At 42.8% G+C, this 27,765-nt stretch overlaps 1 protein-coding gene across 3 annotated transcripts in view; it reads left to right on the top strand.

Annotated features, from left to right (window-relative positions):
• Positions 1-21,980, top strand: part of PAK5 (p21 (RAC1) activated kinase 5) — a 212,384-nt gene extending 190,404 nt beyond the window's left edge. For all 3 annotated transcript variants that reach the window (XM_073628637.1, XM_073628636.1, XM_073628635.1), the window contains 5 exons: positions 557-690; positions 10,283-10,409; positions 14,477-14,602; positions 18,062-18,196; positions 20,914-21,980. In XM_073628637.1, coding sequence (XP_073484738.1) covers positions 557-690; positions 10,283-10,409; positions 14,477-14,602; positions 18,062-18,196; positions 20,914-21,069 — 678 coding nt within the window. In that variant the 3' untranslated portion in view covers positions 21,070-21,980. The remainder of the gene's footprint in view (positions 1-556; positions 691-10,282; positions 10,410-14,476; positions 14,603-18,061; positions 18,197-20,913) is intronic.
• The last annotated feature ends 5,785 nt before the right edge of the window (positions 21,981-27,765 follow it).

The raw sequence follows: 27,765 nt of genomic DNA, 5'->3' as shown, positions 1-27,765 counted from the left end.
ATATTTATATATAAGTACAAAATATTGCTTCTTTTTAAAAATTATCGCTCTTTTTTTGTTTATCGCTCAAAAAATAGAAAAAGCAGAGGTGATTAAATACCACCGAAAGAAATCTCTATTTGTGGGGAAAAAAAGGACGTCAGTTTTATTTGGGTACAGCGCCGCACAACCGCGCAATTGCCAGTTAAAGCGACGCAGTGCCGAATCGCAAAAAATGCTCTGGTCAGGAAGGGGGTAAATTCTTCTTCTTCTTTTTTTTTACATTTTAGGACAATTTTCTTTTGATAATAAAAAAAAAAAAATCAAGAGATAACCATTACCATTTACCACCAAATGAAAGCTCAATTTGTCCTGAAAAAAAAAATGCGGTATAATCCACCTGGATGCACAAAGTAGCTGTGATGATATGTACGGCTTTACTAATACATGTCAACGTTGCAAAGTTGGGTTGAGGCATTAAGATTTGTGTTCCCCTTAGGCGCAAAGGGGTTAAATAAAGAAAATATATAATGGTTCAAGAGTTCAAACAAATGAATTTTTGTTGTTGTATCCACAGGTAGTAATCATGAGGGACTATCACCATGAGAATGTTGTGGATATGTATAACAGTTATCTGGTTGGAGATGAACTGTGGGTGGTCATGGAATTCTTGGAAGGCGGAGCCCTGACAGACATCGTCACCCACACGAGGTATGCCATGTGATATTTTCTAAGAATTCAGTAAGGTATGGGAATCGCCATATGACTTAATGTAGGTGCAGATAGCATAGTGAAAAAAAAATTCTTTACATTTCTAATTTTCTCAATTGGGGAACCCCCATTGTCACCGGGACAGAACGTAATTGGATTTTCCAATTCTTCCAATTTTTGCCAGAACAGGACTAGAGGGGAAGTCATCAGTGGAGTCACCTGTTTCAGTAGTAATGGTCTGAGAATAGATTTCTCCTCACCTCGGATGGAGGTTTTTCTCTCACTTCCTGTTGTGTCTCTGGGATAGGAAGTGAAGGAAAGTCTCCCCAGTGGAATGCAGACAACAAAGAAAAAAAAAAAGAGGAAACCTGACAGGTTTAACCCATTCCATAACCTATCAAAAAAAAAGAAAGAAAATGAAGGGAAATCTCTCCAAAGGGATGTAGATGGCAAAATAAACCAGACAAGGGTTCTAACCATTCCATACTCCACCATTTTTCAAGCTTTTTTCAGTTCCGTCACCGTTTAAAAATATGCAAAATTTGGAGGCATCCCCAATCTTAAATGAAGATAATAATAAAAAAGTAAATTTTACTTATCAGTGGCAAACCTGAGTCTGGAATGATGCACACAATCACCTTGATGAAATTAACCACATCAGAGGTCCCCATCACATAAGAGGCCCCCTTCAATTCAAAGGCCCCCATTACATCAGAGAACCCCCACATCACATCAGTGTCCGTCCTGTACATCAACGACCTTCCTAGAAATGAGAGCCCCCCGTCATGTCTGAGTCTCCCCGTCACTTTAGGGTCTCAACATCACATTAGAGTCACCCATCACTGCACAGTTCCCTCATCACAGAACCCTGAATCACACTGTCCCCCCATCATAGACCACCCCCAATCACACAGCTCCCCAATCATAAAGTCCTCCCATCACAGAGCTCCCCAATCACAAGGTCCCCCCATCACAGAGCTCCCCAGTCACACAGTCCCCCCATCACAGAGTTCCCCAATAACACAGTCCCTCCATCACAGAGCTCCCCAATCACACGGACTCCCCATCACAGAGCCCCCTAATCACATAGTCCCCATCACAGAGCCCCCCAATCACGCTGTCTCCCCATTACAGAGCCCCTCAATCACACAGTCCCCCATCACAGAGCTCCCCAAATCACACATTCTCCCATCACAGAGCTCCCCGATAACACAGACCCCCCATCACAGAGCCCCCCCCCAATCACACAGTCCCCCATCACAGAGCCCCCAAATCAAACATTCCCCCATCACAGAGCTCCCCGATAACACAGTCCCCCCCATCACAGAGCCCCCCCCCCAATCACACAGTTCCCCCATGACAGAGCTGCAAAATCACACTGTCCCTCCCATCACAGAGCCCGCCAATAACACAGTCCCTCCATCACAGAGTTCCCCAATAACACAGAGCCCCCCAATCACACAGACCCCATCACAGAGCCCCCCAATCACACAGTTCCCATCACAGAGCCCCCCAATCACACAGTTCCCATCACAGAGCCCCCCCAATCACGCTGTCTTCCCATCACAGAGCCCCTCAATCACACAGTCCCCCCATCACAGAGCCCTCCAATCACAGAGTTCCCCCATCACAGAGCCCCCCATCACACAGTTCCCCATCACAAAGCCACGAAATCACACTTCCCCCCCATCACAGAGCCCCCCCAGTCACACAGTTCCTTCATCACAGAGGCCCCCAAATCACACAGTCCCCCAATCACAAAGCCCCCCAATAACACAGTTCCCCCCATCACACAGCCCCCCCAAATCACAATCACAAAGCCCCCCCATCTCAAAGTCCCCCAATCACACAGATCCCTCATCACACAGCCCCCCCCCCCCCATCACACAGCCACTCCCCCCATCCTAGAGCCCCCTTAATTGAATCCAGAGCAAATTGGGTCCCATTGCTCACGGCACTCCAGGGAAACCCAAATGGCACCCCAGTTAAAAAACTCTATCTAAAATAATTGCAAAGTATTGGGTTTAAATATACTTTTTGTACCATGAGTGTTTCCATTTCAATTTGTCAAAATTAAAGGTTTGGCCGTCTAACGGGAATTAAATGTATTTAGTGTATCAAAACAGTTAGGCTATATTTTAAATAAGGATACTATCTTGAAGACGGCTATGGACTGGGACAGATATTGTAAACTCTATACCCCCCAAAAACAAATCTGCAAAGAAAATATTTGCGTTGTTAATATATGTTGGCCATAAATTTTCTTTGAAGAATTCGAGTTTTTCTGTTATGTTATACAATTTAAAGTATGTATTTAGGTCCGTATCAGTCTTCAAAGACTGGTTATGTACATGGATTTTGTATTTACTCTAATCGGTAGACTCCAGAACATGTGTGGAAGAGCTTGGAGACTATGGCTTGTGTATTTAATTCCAAACAATTAGTAAAAAAAAAGAATTAATTGCAGGGTTGGTTGATGTTGCAGACCCGTCTCCCGGATTAATGCTCAGTGAAGGCTATAAAACATAAATTAAAATGTAAAAAAAAAAATGGTTTACCTTCCTGAAGGTGGTGATGACATTATTGGACCTTCTTATGGGATCCTGCAAAATTTAAGGATGCAGAATATTTTGAGAAGGTTCTCCAGCGCTGCTTGGATTTTGGATTCTTGTCTATCTATGGAAAAAGCCTATAACCCTCACCTAACCGAGTTTGCTGAGATGTTAGTATGTTGTAAATATATTTTTTTCAAATGTTTTATTAGTCATTTCTTCAGTGACAACACTGAAGAAATGACACTTTGCTACAATGTAAAGTAGTGAGTGTACAGCTTGTATAACAGTGTAAATTTGCTGTCCCCTCAAAATAACTCAACACACAGCCATTAATGTCTAAACCGCTGGCAACAAAAGTGAGTACACCCCTAAGAGAAAATGTCCAAATTAGGCCCAAAGTGTCAATATTTTGTGTGGCCACCATTATTTTCCAGCACTGCCTTAACCCTCTTGGGCATGGAGTTCACCAGAGCTTCACAGGTTGCCACTGGAGTCCTCTTCCACTCCTCCATGACGACATCACGGAGCTGGTGGATGTTAGAGACCTTGCGCTCCTCCACCTTCCGTTTGAGGATGCCCCACAGATGCTCAATAGGGTTTAGGTCTGGAGACATGCTTGGCCAGGCCATCACCTTTACCCTCAGCTTCTTTAACAAGGCAATGGTTGTCTTGGAGGTGTTTGGGGTCGTTATCATGTTGGAATACTGCCCTGCGGCCCAGTCTCTGAAGGGAGGGGATCATGCTCTGCTTCAGTATGTCACAGTACATGTTGGCATTCATGGTTCCCTCAATGAACTGTAGCTTTGCAGTGCTGGCAGCACTCATGCAGCCCCAGACCATGACACTCCCACCACCATGCTTGACTATAGGCAAGACACACTTGTCTTTGTACTCTTCACCTTGTTGCCGCCACACACGCTAGACACCATCTGAACCAAATAAGTTTATCTTGGTCTCATCATACCACAAGACATGGTTCCAGTAATTTATGTATTTAGTCTGCTTGTCTTCAGCAAACTGTTTGCGGGCTTTCTTGTGCATCATCTTTAGAAGAGGCTTCCTTCTGGGACGACAGCCATGCAGACCAATTTTATGCAGTGTGCGGCGTATGGTCTGAGCACTGACAGGCTGACTCCACCCCCCACCCCTTCAACCTCTGCAGCAATGCTGGCAGCACTCATACGTCTATTTCCCAAAGACAACCTCTGGATATGACGCTGAGCACGTGCACTCAACTTCTTTGGTGGACCATGGTGAGGCCTGTTCTGAGTGGAACCTGTCCTGTTATACCGCTGTATGGTCTTGGCCACCATGCTGCAGCTCAGTTTCAGGGTCTTGCCAATCTTCTTATAGCCTAGGTCATCTTTATGTAGAGCAACAATTTTTTTTTTCAGATCCTCAGAGAGTTCTTTGCCATGAGGTGCCATGTTGAACTTCCAGTGACCAGCATGAGAGAGTGAGAGCGATAATACCAAATTTAACACACCTGCTCCCCATTCACACCTGAGACTTTATAACACTAATGAGTCACATGACACCAGGGAGGGAAAATGGCTAATTGGGCCCAATTTGGACATTTTCACTTAGGGGTGTACTCACTTTTGTTGCCAGCGGTTTAGACATTAATGGCTGTGTGTTGAGTTATTTTGAGGGGACAGCAAATTTACACTGTTATACAAGCTGTACACTCACTACTTTACATTGTAGCAAAGTGTCATTTCTTCAGTGTTGTCACATGAAAAGATAGAAGAAAATATTTACAAAAATGTGAGGGGTGTACATACTTTTGTGAGATACTGTATAAATATATATATATATATATATATATATATATATATATATATATATATTTATATGCATATATATATATATATATATATATATATATATATATATATATATATATATATACATATATACATATATTATAATATATATAATATATAATGAAAGTGAATCTTGCAGCTTCATGCGAGGTCTGCTTGTATTCCCTCTAGACAAGAAGGGTTTTTTTTTTAAAGACTTTAATGATTAAACTCACTCGGGAAGGTTAAGTCACCATCACACACACCTTTAAGCATCTTTTTTAGAATCTGAAGTTCTGGACAAAATGTAAATTATTTTCCACGTTCCCTTGGCATTGATGAATTACACTGATCTTGCAGAATCTTGATAGCAAAGTTCTGAAGGTAAAATATTCCAGATTAAAAAATGACTTTCTTTACTTTCTTACTGTGTAAACCTGGATACACACAGACACATTTCTTTTCAGTTGACAAGCGAATTGAACTAAACAAAACTCCCGTTACCCCCCCCCCCCCCCCCCCCCCCGGCAGAATACACAGATCAGGGCTTGCAGTCATTGGCTGCAAGCGCTGAATGAATACTGCTTTTCCAGCATGACCATTGGACAGAAGCCGGTCGTTATACAGTGGTACACACATACAGAAATTTGGTCTGTTCCTGTTCCACGTTCTTACCAACCACTGACATCATCTAACCCAGGGCTATGCAATTAGCGGACCTCCAGCTGTTGCAAAACTACAAGTCCCATCATGCCTCTGCCTCTGGGTGTCATGCTTGTGGCTGTCAGAGTCTTGCTATGCCTCATGGGACTTGTAGTTCTGCAACAGCTGGAGGTCCGCTAATTGCATAACCCTGTCATAGAGGTTCCAGAGCAATAGCTACATCATACAGATTCCAGAGGAACTGCTTTATCAGAGAGGTTCCAGAATGGCTAATTATAGAGATTTTAGTGGAATGCGCTATATCATAGAGGTTGTAGAAGAAGGGCTTTATCATAGAGGTTCTAGAAGAAGGGCTTTATCATAGAGGTTCTAGAAGAAGGGCTTTATCATAGAGGTTCTAGAAGAAGGGCTATATCATAGAGGTTCTAGAGGAACGTGCTATATCATATAGGTTCTAGAAGAAGGGCTATATCATAGAGGTTCTAGAGGAACGTGCTATATCATATAGGTTCTAGAAGAAGGGCTATATCATAGAGGTTCTAGAAGAACAACTATCAGAGAGGTTCCAGAGGAACGCCTACATCAGGGATATGCAATTAGCGGACCTCCAGCTGTTGCAAAACTACAAGTCCCATCATGCCTCTGCCTCTGGGTGTCATGCTTGTGGCTGTCAGAGTCTTGCTATGCCTCATGGGACTTGTAGCTCTGCAATAGCTGGAGGTCCGCTAATTGCATACCTCCAAATTCTAACCCGATCCCTGGCCACAAAAACAAATGAATGGGGTTTAAAGGGGTTACATCATTGCCTAAATATGGCCCACAATGGGGATCACCACTATTCCCACCCTTTCCGTATATAGCTGATAAAAGCTTGGGGAGCCGACATTCGGCTAGTGGTACCATTTTGATTGATTGTGTGCGCTGGGTCGTCTTTTTTTTGTTTAGTCAGTGGGCGGGGATTGATGATGGATGTACAGCGAGGACTTTTGACACATTAGACTCTCATTGATTTGTGTGGGGCTTGTGCTTGAACTGAACCCAGGGCAGTTCATTTTTAACCACTTCCCATCTGGCCGGGCAGGGGTTCTGTAATCCTGACTCATATGATGTCTTTCGGGATAACAGCCGCAGGTGCGTGCAGCGCGGCGATCGGTGGTGCGATCTCCGCGCTGCACGCGATCTCCGTAAAGAGTCTTTGACAGAGACTCTTTACCACGTGATCAGCCGTGTCCAATCACAGGTGATCACGATGTAAACAGGAAGAGCCGTGTATCGGCTTTACCGCACTCGCGTTTGACGCAAGTAGAGGAGAGACGATCGGCTGCTCTCCAGGTGGGGGGGAGGTCTGTGCTGATTGATTATCAGCGCAGCCCCCCCTCCCCGAGGATGCCCACCCAGGACCACCAGATATGCCACCAGGACCACCAAGGATGCCCACCACTGATGACAACCAGGGATGTCAATCAGCACCCATATGTGATGCCAATCAGTGCCCATATATGATGCCAATCAGTGCCCATATATGATGCCAATCAGTGCCCATCAGTAATGTGTGCCAGTGCCTCCTTATCAGTGATGCCTATCAGTGCCATCTATCAGTGTCCATCAGTCCCACCTTTAAGTGCCCATCAGTGCTGCCTATGTGTGCCCATCAGTGCCGTCTATCAGTGCCCATCAGTACTGCATATTAGTGCCCATCATCAGTGCCCATCAGTGCCAACTCATTGGTGCCACCTCATTAGTGCTGCCTTATCAGTGCCCATCAGTGCAGCCTCATCGTTGCTCATCAGTGAAGGAGAAAACTTACTTGTTTACAAAATTTTATAATGGAAACAAAGAAACTTTTTTTTTCAAAATTTTTCGGTCTTATTTTATTTGTTTAGCAAAAAATTAAAATCGCAGAGGTGATCAAATATCACCAAAAGAAAACTATTTGTGGGAACAAAATGATAAAAATTTGGTTTGGGTACAGCATTGCATGGCCGCGCAATTGTCATTCAAAGTGTGACAGCGCTGAAAGCTGAAAATTGGCCTGGGCAGGAAGGGGGTGAAAGTGCCTGGCATTGAAGTGGTTAATTGTAGTGTAGCGCTACCCCCACAGGAGCCACTGATTAATGGGCTCCCCCCCCCCAAACAGTGAATATTGGACAGTCTAAGGCCTCACAGCTGGGGACCATGAGGCAAGTCTCTTTGGCATCTGGTTACCATGCAGCACTAGACAGCTATTGGTACTCTCAGGAACACCGAACAGGGGGACACTCTTCTCCAAACTCACAGTCCAGGACACTGAGGATATGGAATGGCCAGCATCTAAGGCCATATGAGAGCAGTCTCAGTCCAAGCAACCTCTGGCACTTTTATCCCAAAAGCACACAATCATCTGGAATCAATTCAGGGTCATTACTCCCCAGGACAGCTGCCCATTCTCCAGGGCTTCCAACTATCAGCTTCCCCAGCCACCATTTGGGCACACCTCCCCAGGGATTGGCTAGGCCAATACTCAGGCTGATTATTTGAATTCCCCCTCCCTAAGCTCAAGAAACTTCTTCTAGAGGAAGGGGAAAGCAATCAAACTCCCAGCCTGTGAAACCCTGAACAGACCAGACCAAACAATCACTGCTCCCTTGGCCTTATTTCTAAGCCCTGGTAGGCGGGGCGAAATGCATCAGGGTGTGTGGTTTGGTGGAGACGTGTTGGCTGAGGCCACTCCTTATCATTCATTAGACGTGTACACTGCCGAAAAATGTGTTCGTTTTTGTTTTATTCGGGGGGGGGGGGGTTCCCCCCGTTTTCTGGGTCATTCGTTATGATCGCAATTTGTAATTTCGGAAATTCGAAAATCCAAAAATAAGAAAGAAAATTCGAAAGAATAACTGACTAATAATAACTAACTATTAAATTATAGGTATTGGAATTTCCTTTCACATTTGGCTGTTAGTGAACGTAACAAATACAAATTTTTCCGAAGTCACGAATTATCCGAAATAACGAATGCCGTATATAAACGAATGGAACGGAACTAATTAATAATAAATAATAATAAAAGTTATTATTATTGTTATTTATTATTATTAATTTGTTTCGTTCCATTCGTTTAGATACGGCATTCGCTATTTCGGATAATTCGTGACTTCGGATACATTCGTATTCGTTACGTTCACTAGAAGACAAACTTGAAAGGAAATTCCAATACTTATAATTTAATAGTTGGTAATAGTTAAGTTATTATTAGTTAGTTATTTTTTCAGATTTTCGAATTTAGGAATTTACGAATCTTTGAATATTTGTTAAATGGGTTTCCGTTCATTCAGGAATTTCCGAAATAACTAATTTTGTCGAAATTGGTTAAACGAATTTGGAACGAAACAAATTGCACATGCGTGTCGTTTATTCACCAGGGGTGGTCAGGAGTCCTCTTTACATTTACTAGCTGTCTGGATTGGTATCAGGACAAGCCTGCACCCCGTGCTCTGGGACACAGGGATTTACTTTGACCTCCACTCTGAGCGGCACCAAAAATAATATAACTACCGTATATACTCGAGTATAAGCCGAGTTTTTCAGCACATTTTTTTGTCCTGAAAGTGCCCCCCTCGGCTTATACTCAAGTCAAGCACTTTTCTGGTGCAAAGAATGACATTTTCCGAACTGACTTTGGGGCCCCGTATCTTGGTGCCACTTGGTGCTAGGAACAAATTTGGTGTGCAAACCTAGTGGAACTAGCACTACAACATATCAAACGCTGGGCTTTCTAGCACCAAGTGGCCCCAAGATATGGGGCCCCAAAGTTGGTTCGGAAAAGGTCATTCTCTGCTGCAGAAAAGTGCTTGACATTTTCGAACCGAATTTGGTTCTAGTATCTTGGTGCTAGGAACCCCAGCTTTGGATATGTTGTAGTGCCTGTTCCACTGGGTTTGCACACCAAATTTGAGACTCCTAGCACCAAGTGGCCCCGAGATACGGGGCCCCAAATTCGGTCAACTGTGTCCATCTGCAGCAATGTCATTTCGGGACCCTTTGGGTCCAGAGACCCCAAATTTTGGCTGCAGCTAGGGGGCATCAACCCTTAACTACGGAGTTTGAAGTTCGGGGGACCTATGGCTACAAATGGGCACAGTGAGGCTGCAAATGGGCACAGTGAGGCTGCAAATGGGCATTGTTGACCCTCTTTTCCACTTACAGTAGCTGTGCATTTCTCACCCTCGGCCTATACTCGAGTCAATACGTTTTTCCAGTTTTTTGTGGTAAAATTAGGTGCCTCGGCTTATATTCAGGTTGGCTTATACTCGAGTATATACGGTAGTTGGGGCTGGTTATTTGAGTTCTCCCTCCCTAAGCGCCAGAAACTTCTTCTAGAGGCAGGGGGAAGCAATCAAACTTCCAGCCTGTGAAACCCCGAACAGACCAGACCAAAAAATCACTGCTCCCTTGATTGTAGAAAACTAACTTTACCTAACTAGGAGGGTGTTATGTCTGCATAAAAATGATGATGATGATTGTAATTTGTTGCAATATGCAATTTTTCAGGTGTTTCTAAACAATGTATCAATATGTAATCTTATTTTACAGGATGAATGAGGAGCAAATAGCCACTGTGTGTTTCTCGGTTCTGAAAGCATTGTCATATCTGCATAATCAGGGAGTCATTCACAGGGATATAAAAAGTGACTCTATCCTGCTGACCAGCGATGGAAGGGTAAGTGTTTTCATGCACCGATCTCAAGCAGATTGTTGTATTTTACCCTTTTGTTTAAGGCCTCTTTCACATGGACGATCTGTATGTCCGTTTTTCATCCTTCCGTTTTCGGATGAAAAACGGACATACATTCATCCCTATGGAGCGTCGGATGTCAGCGGTGACATGTCCGCTGACATCCGACCCGCTCCGATCCGAAAAGTGTAACGGAGGAAAAACCTACTTTTCCATCCGTTATCGGATCGGGTGACGACGGACACTACGGTCCGTCATCATCCGATCCCCCCATAGGGGAGAGCGGCGATCTGACAGGTCCGCCGCTGCACAGCGTGCAGCGATGGACCTGTCATCTTCCTGCTCAGCGGGGATCGGCGGAGCGATCCCCGCTGAGCAAGCGGTTGTTCACGGGGCGGATCATCACTGATCTGCCCCGTGTGAAAGAGGCCTAAGGCTCAACCTATTCAGAAGGATTTATTTTACCTTCCTCTGGATCAACTGTGAGTATAGGATTCTGTATATAGAGCTTTCCTGTTTTAATTAGTTTATTTATTTTTCTCTATTGGTTGAACTAAATCAGTGGTCTCCAAATTGAAGCCCTGGGGCTGGATGTGGCCCTTTACTTGCCTTGATCCGGCTCTTTCTCCCACTGAAACCAATGATGGGGCACTATTCCTCCCACTGACACCAATGATGGGGCACTATTCCTCCCACTGACACCAATGATGGGGCACTATTCCTCCCACTGACACCAATGATGGGGCACTATTCCTCCCACTGACACCAATGATGGGGCACTATTCCTCCCACTGACACCAATGATGGGGCACTATCCCTCCCACTGACACCAATGATCGGGCACTATTTCTCCCATTGGTACAATGATGGGGCACTATTCCTCCCACTGACACCAATGACGGGACACTATTCCTCCCACTGACACCAATGATGGGGCACTATTCCTCCCACTGACACCAATGATGGGGCACTATTCCTCCCACTGACACCAATGACGGGACACTATTCCTCCCACTGACACCAATGACGGGACACTATTCCTCCCACTGACACCAATGACGGGATACTATTCCTCCCACTGACACCAATGCTGGGGCACTATTCCTGCCACTGATATCAGTAGGGGTGCAACGGAGCGTTGCCGATCCGTGATCCGTACGGATCACCCTCCGCAGATCGGCACACCCGCGATTCGCGGAGCACTTTTCGGCCTCAGCCATAGGAAAGGCTGCGGCTTCGGCCTAGCTCCGGAGTGGCGGCCATCTTAGTACACCCGGAAGCAGCCGCTGTCTCGACAGGAAGTGACGTTTCGTCGCCGCCATCTTGCTACACCCCACACTCCTGCACAGTACAATAATGATAGAGTGAGAAGGGGGCAAGCGGACATCTTGTTACACCCACTGGTGTTTTAGATTTAAAAGCCATTTTCAACACAAAACTGAGCTTATATGCACAAATACTGTATTTATGCATATAAGCTCGGTTTTATGTTGAAAATAGCTTTTAAATCTAAAACTCCAGTGGGTGTAACAAGATTTGTGTGGGGTTTTTTTTGTTTTGTTTTTTTTTTTTTTGTTTTTTTTTACTGATCCGAAAATGATCCGATCCGTGACTCTGATCCGAGGATCGATCCGTGAGATTTTTGATCCGTTGCACCCCTAGATATCAGTGATGGGGCACTATTCCTTCCACTAATGCCAGCGGTGGGGCACTATTCCTACCACTAATACCAGCGGTGGGGCATTATTCCTGCCACTGACACCAATGATGGGGCACTATTCCTACCACTAATACCAGCGGTGGGGCATTATTCCTGCCACTGACACCAATGATGGGGCACTATTCCTTCCACTAATACTAGCGATGGGGCACTATTCCTGCCAATAACATCAATGATGGGGCACTATTTTTGCCACTGACACCAATGATGGGGCACTATTCCTTCCATTGACAACAAAAATGGGGCACTATTCCTTCCATTGACAACAAAAATGGGGCACTATTCCTTCCATTGACAACAAAAATGGGGCACTATTCCTTCCATTGAACAAACATGGGGCACTATTCTTCCCATTGACACCAACTGTTTCTCCCCCTAATACCAAAGGTCGGGCATTGTTTGCTCCCACTGGGCACAGTCCGGCTCCCATAATGTCTGAAGGACAATAAACTGACCCTTTGTTTAGAAAGTTTTGGAGACCCCTGTACAAGATGAACTTGTGTCTTTTTTCAACCTATGTAACTATATGTACCCAGATAGCAAGGATAACTAGTGTTGAATTGTAAGTCTGTTAACTTGCTGCACATTTTATCTGGTAAGTTGAACACTTGCAGAGCACTTGAAGCACAAGTTCTAGTTGACACTTTTATTTGTAGCAAATTTGCGTGGCAAGTCTGACAAGAGCAAAGTTGCAGTGGTGAGTCTACAGCAAGAGCTCTGCAAGTCTACAGCATGAAAATTCAGCCACAGTGACCCCCTGTGGTGGGATGACTATTGCACAACATAACTGAACCAGAACTTGCAGCAGACTTGCAGAATGTTTGCAAAGAAAGTTGATCTGGAGTCACGCAATGCGGACTTTGCTGCAATTGTGAAGCCTGGCAAGTCTAGCAATAGCTTAGCAAGTCATTTTCAAACTTGCAGCTCAATTTCTTGCTCTCTGGGTAACTACTGTATGTAATTCCAGCCGAAATATTTTTAGACACCGTTGGAAAAAAACTTCAGCCAAGTTTTGATTGATGTTTTTTTTTACTCCCTTGGGGAGATTTGGTGCTTATATGACTCCTGGACAAAGCCTGAGAACTGGTGTCATCAAAACTAGCAACGAAAAAAAAAGCAGTGCAAAAAACTTGAATTTTCCCATCTCTACTAAAAAAGTGTTTTTTGTTGCTCTCTATGTGCCCATTGGTAAAAATTCCTATTGATTATTGTCTCTCTAATCTCCTGTTAGTGTGAAATTTCCCCAATACAGGCACAGACAACAATACATACACTATATTACCAAAAGTATTAGGACGCCTGCCTTTACACACACATGAACTTTAATGACATCCCAGTCTTAGTCCGTAGGGTTCAATATTGAGTTGGCCCACCCTTTGCAGCTATAACAGCTTCAACTCTTCTGGGAAGGCCGTCCACAAGGTTTAGGAGGGTGTCTATGGGAATGTTTGACCATTCCTCCAGAAGTGTATTTGTGAGTTCAGGCACTGATGTTGGATGAGAAGGCCTGGCTCACAGTCTCCAGTCTAATTTATCCCAAAGGTGTTCTATCGGGTTGAGGTCAGGACTCTGTGCAGGCCAGTCAAGTTCCTCCACCCCAAACTCGCTCATCCATGTCTTTATGGACCTTGTTTCTGCACTATCATTGTATATACTAAATAAAATGTAGGCGTGTGATTATTCCCAGAATTATTTTGAATACCAAATAGGATGGATTTACTAAAACTGGAGAGTGCCAAAGCTGGTGCAGCTCTGCATGGAAGCCAATCAGCTTTTAACTTCAGTTTGTTCTATTAGGCCCCTTTCACACAGGCGGGCCATTTGTTTTATCAGCTCAGCCATTTTTTTTTTCAAAGACACAATGGATTCAGATTACATCGTTTTTTTGTTAATGTCCACTACCAATAAAAAAACGGATACAAAAACAGACCGTTTTGTCCATTTACATCGGTTTTTTCGTCTGTTCTGTTTTGTTTTTTTTAACAGGAGAAAAATGGGCTTTGATCCATTTAAAAAAAAAAAGGATGTTGACGAGAGTGGATGTAAATGGATGTAAATGGATGATCATCCGTTTACATCCATTTTTCCATAGAGATGCATTGATATCTGTTTTTCATTCACCAACGGATGGATGAAAAACGGACAAACAGAAATCCCCTGTGAAAGGGGCCTTAAGCTTTGACAATAAAACCTGGAAGCGGATTGGTTTATATGCACCAGATTCTGCACTCCCCGGTTTTAGTAAATCACCCCCCAATGTTTTTGTGCATCATTTCTTATGCCTGACAATATCAGATCTTTCCCTGACTGTTTTTTTCTTTTATATTTCTAGATAAAGCTCTCTGATTTCGGATTCTGTGCACAAGTTTCTAAAGAGGTTCCTAAAAGAAAATCCCTTGTTGGGACTCCCTATTGGATGGCTCCAGAGGTCATCTCCAGACTGCCATATGGAACAGAGGTCAGCCTAAAAAATACTTGGTAACGGTATGACAGGGAACCAGTTATGTGATGAGATATAATAGTAATGCAAAAATGTCATTACTGTATTATTATATATATATATATATACACTCACCGGTCTCTTTATTAGGTACACCTGTTCACCTGTTCAGTTGCTTGGTAACAACAAATTGCTAATTAGCCAATCAAATGGCAGCAACTTAATGCATTTAGGCATCTAGACATGGTGAAGACGACTTGCGGAAGTTCAAACCGAGCTTCAGAATGGGGAAGAAAGGGGGATTTAAAGCGCAGTTCCACCCATTTAAAAGTCAGCAGCTACACAAAGTGTAAGTTTAATAATCGGACACTCACCTGTCCTACGGTCCAGCGATGCGGGCGTACGAAGCCTCGCTCCTCTGCTCCTCCTCTCCGTGGTGCTGGCATTGTTACTGTGGGTGCCTAGCTGTGGCTTCACAGCCGGGCGCGCACTGCGTGTGTGTGAGCCACGCTGTGACATGTCCCAGAAGAATGCAGGGAGGGAGAGGGGAGAGGTGATCTTCCTTCAGGTGCCGCGGCGCCTGGGAGGAAGTGGGAGCTGGGTGCCCATAAAAACAGGGTACCCGCTCCTCCCCCAAAAAAATGACATGCCAAATGTGGCACGTTAGGGGGTCACCTACTCTTAAAGTGGAAGTTCCATTTTTGGGTGGAACTCCGCCTTAAGTGACTTTGAAGGTGGCATGGTTGTTGGTGCCAGACGGGCTGGTCTGAGTATTTCAAAAACTGCTGATCTACTGGGATTTTCACACACAACCAGGTTTACAGAGAATGGTGGGGAAAAAGAGAAAATATCCAGTGAGCGGCAGTTGTGTGGAGGAAAATGCCTTGTTGATGTCAGAGGTCAGAGGAGGAATGGGCAGACTGGTTCCAGATGATAGAAAGACAACAGTAACTCAAATAACCGTTACACCCAGAATACAATGCAGAATACCATCTCTGAACACACAACACAAACCTTGAAGTGGATGGGCTACAGCAGAAGAAGACCACACCGGGTGCCACTCCTGTCAGCCAAGAACAGGAAACTGAGGCTACAATTCGCACAGGATCACCAAAATTGGACAATAGAAGAAAAACGTTGCCTGGTCTGATGAGTCTCTATTTCAGCTCCTACATTCAGATGGTGGGATCAGAATTTGGTGTAAACAACATGAAAGCATTGCATCCATCCTGTCTTGTATCACCGGTTCAGGCTGGTGGTGGGGGTGTAATGGTGGGGGGGGGGGATATTTTCTTGGCACACTTTGGACCCCTTAGTACCAATTGAGCATCATTTAAACCCCACGGCCTACCTGAGTATTGTTGCTGACCATGTCCATCCCTTTATGACTACAGTGTCCCCATCTTCTGATGGCTCCTTCCAGCAGGATAATGCACCATGTCACAAAGCTCCAATCATCTCACCACTGGACAATGAGGTCCCTGTACTCCAATGTCCTCCACACTCACCACATCTCATCCAATAGAGCACCTTTGGGATGTGGTGAAATGGGCGATTCTCATCATGGATGTGCAGCCGACAAATCTGTAGCCACTGTGTGATTCTATCGTGTCACTATGGAGCAAAATCTCTGAGGAATGTTTCCAACACCTTGTTGTATCTATGCCACGAAGAATGAAGGCAAAAGGGGGTCCAACCCGGGACTAGCAAGGTGTACCTAATAAAGTGGCCGGTGAGTGTATATAAACATAATAATATAATAAAAGATGTAAAGCAGCATTAGAAGCATTGGGTAGATGCCCTTTTAAGCATATCAGAAGACTTATTGATACTTGCAAGTAACATATATTGCTATTATTTTACAACTTTTATGTTATAATCATATTCAAGCTTTCAGTCTCAAGCTGTTGTTGTAACACACTTTAGAGATCCCTTATGAAAGACATGGTGATTGGTGATAAATAAGGACAAGAATTCTAATCACCAGGTTTTTTTTTTCTTTTTTTTTTTTTTTTTATGGTTGAATTAGATGGACTTGTGTCTTTTTTTAACCTGACTAACTATGTAAACTATGCAACCAGGTCTCTCTATTTACAACATTGGCTTTATAAAATGGAACAATATGCCAAGAGTTATGCCCCGTACACACGATCGGATTTTCCAACAACAAATGTTGGATGTGAGCCTGTTGGCGGAAAGTCCGACCGTGTGTCTACGCTCCATCGAACATTTGTTGGCGGACTTTCCGCCAACAAATGTTGGCAGGCAGGTTCTCAAATTTTGTTGTCGGACTTTCCGATCGCGTGTACACAAGTCTAACAGACAAAAGTCCAGGCATGCTCGAAATCAAGTATGAGCCAGAGATATAACTAGCGTTCGTAATGGAGATATCACGTACATCTTGTACGTCACGAGCTTCGTAATTGTTGGCCAACATTTGTGTGACCGTGTGTATGCAAGACAAGTTGGAGCCAACATCCTTTGAACAAAAATCCACGGTTTTGTTGTCGGAAAGTCCGATCGTGTGTATGGGGCATTTCAGTAATTGGGGGGGTGATGCAGAAAGTTTAATGCCCTGAGCCGTATTTTCCTTCACATCTAGCAATTTGTTAATGACCCCGGAGAAGCATCGTCTGATAGACTCCCTATGGCTTGGTGCTCTCAGCGATGAAAACCTGATAGCGATTCTAAAGTCCACCACTCTTTCCAAAAAAAGTTTTGAGTAGAGAGCCACCTAAAATGTACTTTCAGTGCTGGTTTCTTCTTTTAGGTCAGATGTAATCTAACTGCCATGGAAATGTCTTGTTACCAGTCTACTGTAAATCACTCAAACTTAGTACATCACCAGGCTGACTCCCAGGGGCACACTTGTTCATCTCAGGATCCGTATCCTTCTATTAGAGGCACTTCTTGCTAGATGGGATATACTATATGCCGCTAGCATTTTTGAATTTCAAGGGCACTGTTCCCGTATGGACCCTAGACATTTGAGTGCTACTTTGTCCATTTCCATTATTTGATATGAGATGCACACCTGCCCCTGTCGTAGGAACATTTACTTACTGACTATTTGTTGGGAATTTTCCACATCTTTGGTAACCCTCCAGCCACTGGAGATTTGTACACGAGGCCTAGTCCACCTTAAGATAGTGAGATTCGTTCTCCTCCCCTTTTCTTTCTGTGTTATATTTGTGAACCCTCATCGTCCTGAAGAAGCCTCACGGCGAAACGCGTAGACGCACAAGGGCTCATTGTACAAATTGCATCGTTTTCATATGATTTTTAATCTTTTTGAATGCTGTTATTATACCATGCACTTTTTTTCAATAAACATTTATTTTTGTTACTTCTTGATTGTTTCCGTGCCTTTAAAAGTCCGACCTTTGGTTACTTTTTCTAGTACCCCTTTTTTCCCCCAAACTTAGGAGGCCTCTAGGCAGGTTACTTCATTAAAGCTGCTTCTTTTGTTATCTCCAGGTGGATATTTGGTCTCTTGGAATCATGGTGATAGAAATGATTGACGGAGAACCTCCATATTTTAATGAACCGCCATTGCAGGCAATGCGTCGGATACGAGATAATTTACCACCACGAGTCAAAGATGTTCATCAGGTAAAGCCATTAACAGAGAGTCCTCTTCGTTTTCACCAAACCAAGCCTGTATTTTTTATGGTGTAACCCCTTTAGTGGACTTATAATGAAGAGTTTATTTTACAGTCTTGCTGAGATGGAAACATTTTAGAGCAATGGCATGGTCATCTGGTCATGTGATTTCTGATGCAAGGAAGAAATTCAATTGGGTAAATCTTCCCTTCAGCAAGGATCACGTAACCAAAGGACCAAGGATTTTGACCATGACAAATACTAAAAGGAACATTTTTTTTCTAAACGTTTCCTAATTTTTCTTTTTTCATACCAGCAACACCATTTAAACGTCTTGATTTTTTAATCTTATCTATAGCCAAACCTCTTAGTTTTGGATTAAGGGTGGAAGGACTCAGGTTCTAACCTCTTGTCATTCAGAAGATTTACCTCCCTTCATGGCCAGGCCACGTTTTGTGATATGGCACTGCATTATTTTAACTGACAATTGCGCAGTCATGTGACGCTGTGCCCAAATAAAATTGATGTCATTTTCATGAATGACCTCCTCGTATATTTGTTTTATGTCCATGCTATGATAGTTTGATTGGCCCTAGATTCCCACATCCAATAGCATCCCAAGCATCATATATTTATCACACACACAGTATCTCACAAAAGTGAGTACACCCCTCACTTTTTTGTAAATATTTTATTCTATCTTTTCATGTGACAACACTGAAGAAATGACACTTTGCTACAATGTAAAGTAGTGAGTGTACAGCTTGTATAACAGTGTAAATTTGCTGTCCCCTCAAAATAACTCAACACACAGCCATTAATGTCTAAACCGCTGGCAACAAAAGTGAGTACACCCCTAAGTGAAAATGTCCGAATTGGGACCAATTTGCCATTTTCCCTCCCCGGTGTCATGTGACTCGTTAGTGTTACAAGGTCTCAGGTGTGAATGGGGAGCAGGTGTGTTAAATTTGGTGTTATCGCTCTCACTCTCTCGCTCTGGGCACTGGAAGTTCAACATGGCACCTCATGGCAAAGAACTCTCTGGGGATCTGGAAAAAAAAGAATTGTTGCTCTAGATAAGGATGGCCTAGGCTATAAGAAGATTGCCAAGACCCTGAAACTCAGCTGCAGCATGGTGGCCAAGACCATACAGCAGTTTAACAGGACAGGTTCCACTCAGAACAGACCTCGCCATGGTCTACCAAAGAAGTTGTGTGCATGTGCTCAGCGTCATATCCAGAGGTTGTCTTTGGGAAATAGACATATAAGTGCTGCCAGCATTGCTGCAGAGGTTGAAGGGGTGGGGGGGTCAGCCTGTCAGTGCTCAGACCATACGCCGCACACTGCATCAAATTGGTCTGCATGGCTGTCATCCCAGAAGGAAGGCCATTCTAAAGATGATGCACAAGAAAGCCCGGAAACAGTTTGCTGAAGACAAGCAGACTAAGGACATGGATTACTGGAACCATGTCCTGTGGTCTGATGAGACCAAGATAAACTTATTTGGTTCAGATGGTGTCAAGCGTGTGTGGTGTCAACCAGGTGAGGAGTACAAAGACAAGTGTGTCTTGCCTACAGTCAAGCATGGTGGTGGGAATGTCATGGTCTGGGGCTACATGAGTGCTGCCGGCACTGGGGAGCTACAGTTCATTGAGGGAATCATGAATGCCAACATGTACTGTGACATACTGAAGCAGAGCATGATCCCCTCCCTTCAGAGACTGGGCCGCAGGGCAGTATTCCAACATGATAACGACCCCAAACACACCTCCAAGACGACCACTGCCTTGTTAAAGAAGCTGAGGGTAAAGGTGATGGACTGGCCAAGCATGTCTCCAGACCTAAACCCTATTGAGCATCTGTGGGTCATCCCCAAACAGAAGGTGAAGGAGCGCAAGGTCTCTAACATCCACCAGCTCTGTGATGTCTTCATGGAGGAGGAGAAGAGGACTCCAGTGACAACCTGTGAAGCTCTGGTGAACTCCATGCCCAAGAGGGTTAAGGCAGTGCTGGAAAATAATGGCGGCCACACAAAATATTGACACTTTGGGCCCAATTCGGCCTTTTTTTTTCACTTAGGGGTGTACTCACTTTTGTTGCCAGCGGTTTAGACATTAATGGCTGTGTGTTGAGTTATTTTGAGGGGACAGCAAATTTACACTGTTATACAAGCTGTACACTCACTACTTTACATTGTAGCAAAGTGTCATTTCTTCAGTGTTGTCACATGAAAAGATAGAAGAAAATATTTACAAAAATGTGAGGGGTGTACTCACTTTTGTGAGATACTGTATATCCTAAGTAAGGCGTTATTACATAAATTCCAGGATATTCGCTGCATCACAGGTATCTTACCCAAAAGCAGTATTGACCATGTCAATTTCCACACGTCTGCTCCAACCACTAATGTTAAATTTAGCAGATATAGAGTTCCTTATTCCCGTGGTGGATGGTCCTCAATGCAGAGAATGGTGCCACGTAGTGACCTGGGTACTATTCAAACACCATTCACCTGTGAACCTAGGGCAGCTTGAGAACACACCTCCATGACGCATGTTGATCATGCCAAGCTTGTTGGTTATGTCAATTCCCATAGGTCTGCTCCAACTACTAATGTTCAATATAGTAGGAAAAGAAAAAAAGGTGCATGCTCTTTAGTTCATCATGTCTATTCCCTTCCCGCTAGAACCCAAAATTCAGTTGCCTCTCAAAATTTGTCTTCTCAGGTTTCTTCAGTGTTGCGTGGATTCCTAGACTTGATGCTGGTGAGGGAGCCATCCCAAAGAGCAACAGCACAAGACCTATTGAGACATCCATTCATGAACCTCTCAGGACCCCAGTCATGTATCATCCCGCTAATGAGGCAATACCGGCACCACTGAGCTTTATCAAAGCCTACGTGGACAAGACGGAGGAACGAAGCTAATCAAGATAAGGGGGGGGGGATCAGCCACAAACAACTTCAGACAACACAAGAAATGCAAAAATTAAAAGCAGCTACTTCTCAAAACTGCCTATATTTCTGTACAATGACTACAAGATGAAACGCTGGGGTGTGCTGGAATGGAAACCTCACTTTTCACTCTGCTTTTTTCCTTTTTTGTTTGTTTCTTTTTTTTTATTATTATTATTTTTAATTGATCAAAAAAAAAAAAAATGCAGATTTTTACAAAGGTTCTTTTGAAGTGAAATTTGGATTTTGGTCCAGACATATCTCCAACTCTTATTTGAAAGAAAGGGAAATTTAATGGCATTTATTTAAAAAAAAAAAAAAAAAAATGTAATATCCTTCTTTGAGGTAAAATGCACTTTTTTTCAGAGGTAGGAGCATACCGTATTTTGAAATGACTTTGTAATTTTCTGTATAATACTTTTGATAATTTGCAGTTTTTTGATGTTATGTAAACATTGTGCCAGTTCAGAAACCAGGTGTAATTTACCAAACATTTTCCAAAAAAAAAATAAAAAAAAAATTCCTACTTTTATAATCCTTTTGGAGACACCCACATCTCTGCATCAGTGTTAACTGTCTATTTTGCGTACATCCTAATCATGGAAACTTTGAAAACTAGAGTGGTTTGCAGACTTTTTCTAAGGCCCTCTCATCACCATTCGTAAGTGTTACCAAAAAATAAAAATAAATAATAATAATTATTATTTTAATTAATATTAATTCCAGTGAGAGAAAAAAATATTTGATCCATCTGCTGATTTTGTACGCTTGCCCACTGACAAAGAAATGATCAGTCTATAATTTTAATGGTCGGTTTATTTTTACAGTGAGAGACAGAATAACGACAAAAATATCCAGAAAAACGCATTTAAAAAAAGTTCTAAATTGATTTGCATTTTAATGAGTGAAATAAGTATTTGACCCCTTCGCAAAACATGACTTAGTACTTGGTGGCAAAACCCTTGTTGGCAATCACAGAGATCAGACGTTTCTTGTAGTTGGCCACCAGGTTTGCAGACATCTCAGGAGGGATTTTGTCCTCTTTGCAGATCCTCTCCAAGTCATTAAGGTGTCGAGGCTGATATTTGGTAACTCAAAACCTTCAGCACCCTCCACATATTTTCAATGGGATTAAGGTCTGGAGACTGGCTAGGCCACTCCAGGACCTTAATGTGCTTCTTCTTGAGCCGCTCCTTTGTTGCCTTGGCCGTGTGTTTTGGGTCATTGTCATGCTGGAAGACCCATCCATGACCCATTTTTAATGCTCTGGCAGAGGGAAGGAGGTCCTCACCCAAGATTTGATGGTACATGGCCCCTTCCATCGTCCTTTGATGCGGTGAAGTTGCCCTGTCCCCTTAGCAGAAAAACACCCCAAAGCATAATGTTTCCACCTCCATGTTTGACGGTAGGGATGGTGTTCTTGGGGTCATAGGCAGCATTCCTCCTCCTCCAAACACAGCGAGTTGAGTTGATGCCAAAAGAGCTCGATTTTGATCTAATCTGACCACAACACTTTCACCCAGTTCTCCTCTGAATCATTCAGATGTTCATTAGCAACCTTCAGACCGGTCTGTACATGTGCTTTCTTGAGCAGGGGGACCTTGGAGGCGCTGCAGGATTTCAGTCCTTCACAGTGTAGTGTGTTACCAATTGTTTTCTTGGTGACTATGGTCCCAGCTGCCTTGAGATCATTGACAAGATTCTCCCGCGTGGTTCTGGGCTGATTCCTCACCGCATTAATGATCATTGAAACTCCACGAGGTGAGATTTTGCATGAAGCCCCAGACCGAGGGAGATTGACAGTTAATTTTGTGTTTCTTCCATTTGCGAATAATCGCACCAACCGTTGTCACCCTCTCACCAACCTGCTTGGCGATGGTCTTGTAGCCCATTCCAGCCTTATGTAGGTCTACAATCTTATCTCTGACATCCTTGGACAGCTCTTTGGTCTTGGCCATGGTGGAGAGATTGGAATCTGATTGATTGCTTTTGTGGACAGGTGTCTTTTATACAGGTAACAATTTGAGATTAGGAGCACTCCCTTTGAGAGAGTGCTCCTAATCTCAGCTCGTTACCTGTATAGAAGACACCTGGGAGCCAGAAATCTTGCTGATTGATAGGGGATCAAATACTTATTTCACACATTAAAATGCAAATCAATGTATAACTTTTTTGAAATGCGTTTTTCTGGATATTTTTGTTGTTATTCTGTCTCTCACTGTTAAAATAAACCGACCATTAAAATTATAGACTGATCATTTCTTTGTCAGTGGGCAAACATACAAAATCAGCAGGGGGTCAAATACTTTTTGTCCCTCACTGTAATAATAATTATAATAACTAATGAAACATATAACAAGAAGAGAATTAAACACAACTTCTAGTACAAATTAGTTACTACAACATCAAAATTTTCTTAATAAAAATGGCCCACAATATTTAAGACGCAGTATTTAATTATGTACAATATTCATTGCTGTATGTATTTATAGGTCCCACATGTAATAGACTTTCAGAATAATATTGGGGTGAAGTTGTTTAGCCATTTAAAACTTTATATTTTACATTCTTGCTGTTGTTTATATTTTAATTGTTTTTTTACTTTTTTTTTTTTGAGTTGTGATTTTTTTTTTACCACGTTTGTGAATTGACCTTTAATTTTTTTTGTGGGTTTCATGCATTCTTTTTTTAATTTATTTTTAAATTAATATATTTATTTTGCTATTTATGTTTCCATTTTAAATCCCTGTGATTTAATATCCCAGAAGACTGCAGCTGTCAACCTTCTACGCGGGTATTTTTCTAAATTCTCATCATATTTTCATTGTGATGATGTCGTAGAGTGTGTTTGAATCAATACACTTGTGCTGCTGTCTATATTTTTTTATGTCAAAAAAAAAAAAAAAAATAATGGATGACTACAAATTTGTGTTGCTTGTTGAATGAAATTTGCATGTCAACGCTAGGCCTAAATAGATTTGTGTTTTGCAGCCACTTGATTCATATTTATTTAAAATGCAAAAAATAAACTTTATTTATTAAAGAACTTGTTGGATTTTTATTGGGAATGTATTCATCAAATGGAGAACCAAATAGTCCAACGTAAATTACTTTTTACGTAGAAACTCGGAAACATAATGAGATTTTAACTACTCTAAAATTGGTTATTTGGCAGAAAAATAGGAGAAATAGGAAAAAAAAAACAAAAACCTTAAGCCACTCCTAATATTTTTGTTTTTTTCCTATTTATCCTATTTTTTTTCCCCCAAACTGCAAGAGTTAAGCTGACCATACACCAGTAGATTTTCGAACGAATGTTTGAAAACTCATACGAAAAGATGACTTGATGAATTTAATTTAAAAGTACTTAAAAATTAAATTTGCTTTAAACATTTAATTTATAGTAATAATTTAATAATAGTTATTATTTCGAATTTTACTGATTTTCTTTCTTTTTTTCCGAATTTTTGAATTTCCGAATTTTCTAATTCCGAAAATTCGGAAATTCAAAAACTCAAAATTCGAAAATTCAGAAATCCAAAATTCAAAAATCCGAAATTCGTAATTTCGGAAATTGAAAAATTCGGAAATTTCGGAATTAACGAATTTGTCAAAATTCCTTAAAAAACTAATTTGGAACTAAACGAATTGCACATGTCTAGTGCTAATTACCATTGCCACTAGGCAAGATGGAAGGGGTAAATAACAATGCCAATGGCCACTAAAGAAGCTTTGTACAAATAAATGATCCCCCTTGGGGGGAGTGAGGGGGTCATAATCAACATTTCCAGTAGCCAGTAATGCAAAGGGGTTAATAAACACTGCCACTGGCCACTAATACTGCAATAACCAGTGGCAGTGTTAATTAACCCCTTTTCATTACTGATGGTCATGTTAACCACTTCGATACTGGAACACTTTTACCCCCTTCATGCCCAGGCCAATTTTCAGCTTTCAGCGCTCTCACATTTTAAATGGCAATTGCGCGGTCATGCAACGCTGTACCCAAATGACATTTTTATCCTTTTTGTTTGTTCTCTTTGTTTCTGTTATACATTTTTGCGAATAAATAATCTTTCTTCACAAATTGAGGTCAAAATGTATTCTGCTACATTTCTTTGGTGAAAATAACCCAAATCCGAGTTTATTATTTAGTCTGTAGGAAAGTTATAGAGTCCACAAACTATGGGATACATAGAGTGCCGTGAAAAAGTATTCATACCATGTTACAACCAAAAAACGTAAATGTACTTTATTGGGATTTTATGTGATAAACCAACACAAAGTGGCACATAATTGTGAAGTGGAAGGAAAATTATCAATGGATTTAATTTTTTTTTTTTTACAAATAAATACAGTATCTCACAAAAGTGAGTACACCCCTCACATTTTTGTAAATATTTTATTATATCTTTTCATGTGACAACACTGAAGAAATGACACATTGCTACAATGTAAAGTAGTGAGTGTACAGCTTGTATAATGGTGTAAATTTGCTGTCCCCTCAAAATAACTCAACACACAGCCCTTAATGTCTAAACCGCTGGCAACAAAAGTGAGTACACCCCTAAGTGAAAATGTCCAAATTGGGCCCAAAGTGTCAATATTTTGTGTGGCCACCATTATTTTCCAGCACTGCCTTAACCCTCTTGGGCATGGAGTTCACCAGAGCTTCACAGGTTGTCACTGGAGTCCTCTTCCCCTCCTCCATGATGACATCACAGAGCTGGTGGATTTTAGAGACCTTGCGCTCCTCCACCTTCCGTTTGAGGATGCCCCACAGATGCTCAATAGGGTTTAGGTCTGGAGACATGCTTGGCCAGTCCAACTTTACCCTCAGCTTCTTTAGCAAGGCAGCCTCTGACTCCAAACACGTGCTTACAAAAAAAATGTAGAATCCATGCATCCAGTGCCCCGCAGATTAGAAGTAGATTAGGGGGCCGGACGCATGGATAGGGGGGCAGCGTCCCTGCGCCCTGCATTTCTTACCGCCACTGCTGGTGACAGATCGTGCCACTGCGCAGCCCCGTTGCCATGTGAGTGGCTCGTTCTGGGAGGATGTCATATGATGGTGTCCACTCAGGAGGAAGATAAGGCCCTCCAAGCCAGCAATCTGCTAAAGGCCCGGGGTGGGAAGGTGTTAATTAACCCCATCACTTCCCTCAAGGGGTTAATTGTTTCTTTGTACAAAGCCGATGCTTTTTTCCAGCTTCTGCACACTTGTGTTTACCTCCATCCCGCTCGGCGCCCCTTGCTTCCCGGACTGAAAATTACATCATGTCAGAGCAGCAGTGGGCGGGACTAACTTCCCCTGTCAGGTGGAAATGACCCGGTCTGACAGTAGAGCTATTTGCTCGTGCCGAGTACTGGAACAGAGAGAGCGCTCTGCAGGTGCGGTGCTGCTAAAGTCTGCCTTAATGATGTATTGGGCAATATCAGGGCAGACTTTAGCAGCAGTTTACATTGCGCCCATCCCTTCCCATTCAACTGCGGCACCAGGGGCTCCTGTTCCCTTGCCCCCCCCCCCCCTTATGCAGGCCCTGTATGCACATCATGCACCAAAGGGCCATTGCCGCAGGTTGGGCAGCGGGTACATAGACTGTGTGAAGTGACAAAAGATAACAGAAGAAAGAGGGGGGGGCAGAAATCACACTAAGTGCTTTGGATTGAGGCAAGTACACACTATAGAAGGATATGCTTTGTTCATTTTCATTTCAGAGGTTAAACCACTTTAACCTCCCTGGTGGTATGATTATTTCGGATTTTAGGTGCTGAAAGCGGTACAATTATTTTGCATGGAAATTTGGCGTTTTATATTGTAGGTCTGTAAATCTTAACAATAACACACTTAAATCTGTCCAAACCAGAGTCTAGTAGATATCCCGGGTATGATAAAGTTTGAAACACAAAAACATAAATTATAATATAATAAATAAAAATAAATAATAAAAAAAAATAGTAATAAAATAAATTTCCCCACAATTCACTATCGCTCAATTCTGCAAGTGTTCTAATTTACTATCGCTGTTTTCTAGCTGGTCTAAAGCCACTTTTGACGTAAAGGGACACTTTTTGGTTGCTATGGACAATCTCCAGTTTCCAGGCAGAAAGAACAGTGTATATCATGTAAAACTGCATGCAGGGCATGGGCCAAAGCACTGGGGAAAAAAGGGATGTGAAATCATTTCATACAGTCCTGTAATCTGTAAGATTACAGGACTGTATGTGTTTTGATTTTTACTTTTTTTTTAATTTGCCGCCAGGCTCCGCCCCCGTGCGTCACGCCGCTCGCAGGGAACAGAGCCTGGCACGGAGAGGCTTCGGAGGAGGACGGAGCCCTCGGACACTGCGGGGGACATAGCAGGATCCCGGGGACAAGGTAAGTAACGCCGCCCCAGGATCCTGCAATGCGATCCCGAGTGTGGCTCGGGGTTACCGCTAATGGGACTGAATTTTAACCCCGAGCCACACTCGGGAAAACCGCCAGGGAGGCTACGAAGCCCCCCCATTACATCAGAAGCCCCCCATCACATCAGAAGCCCCCCATCACATCAGAAACCCCTCTCATTACATCAGGAGCCCCCTATCGCATCAGAAGCCCCCATCACATCAGAAGCCCCCATCA

This window comes from Aquarana catesbeiana, linkage group LG04, assembly GCF_042186555.1.
Source record: "Aquarana catesbeiana isolate 2022-GZ linkage group LG04, ASM4218655v1, whole genome shotgun sequence".
Taxonomy (NCBI): domain Eukaryota; kingdom Metazoa; phylum Chordata; class Amphibia; order Anura; family Ranidae; genus Aquarana; species Aquarana catesbeiana.
Note: the sequence above shows the minus strand (reverse complement) of the source record. Positions and strands in the feature narration are given on the sequence as shown.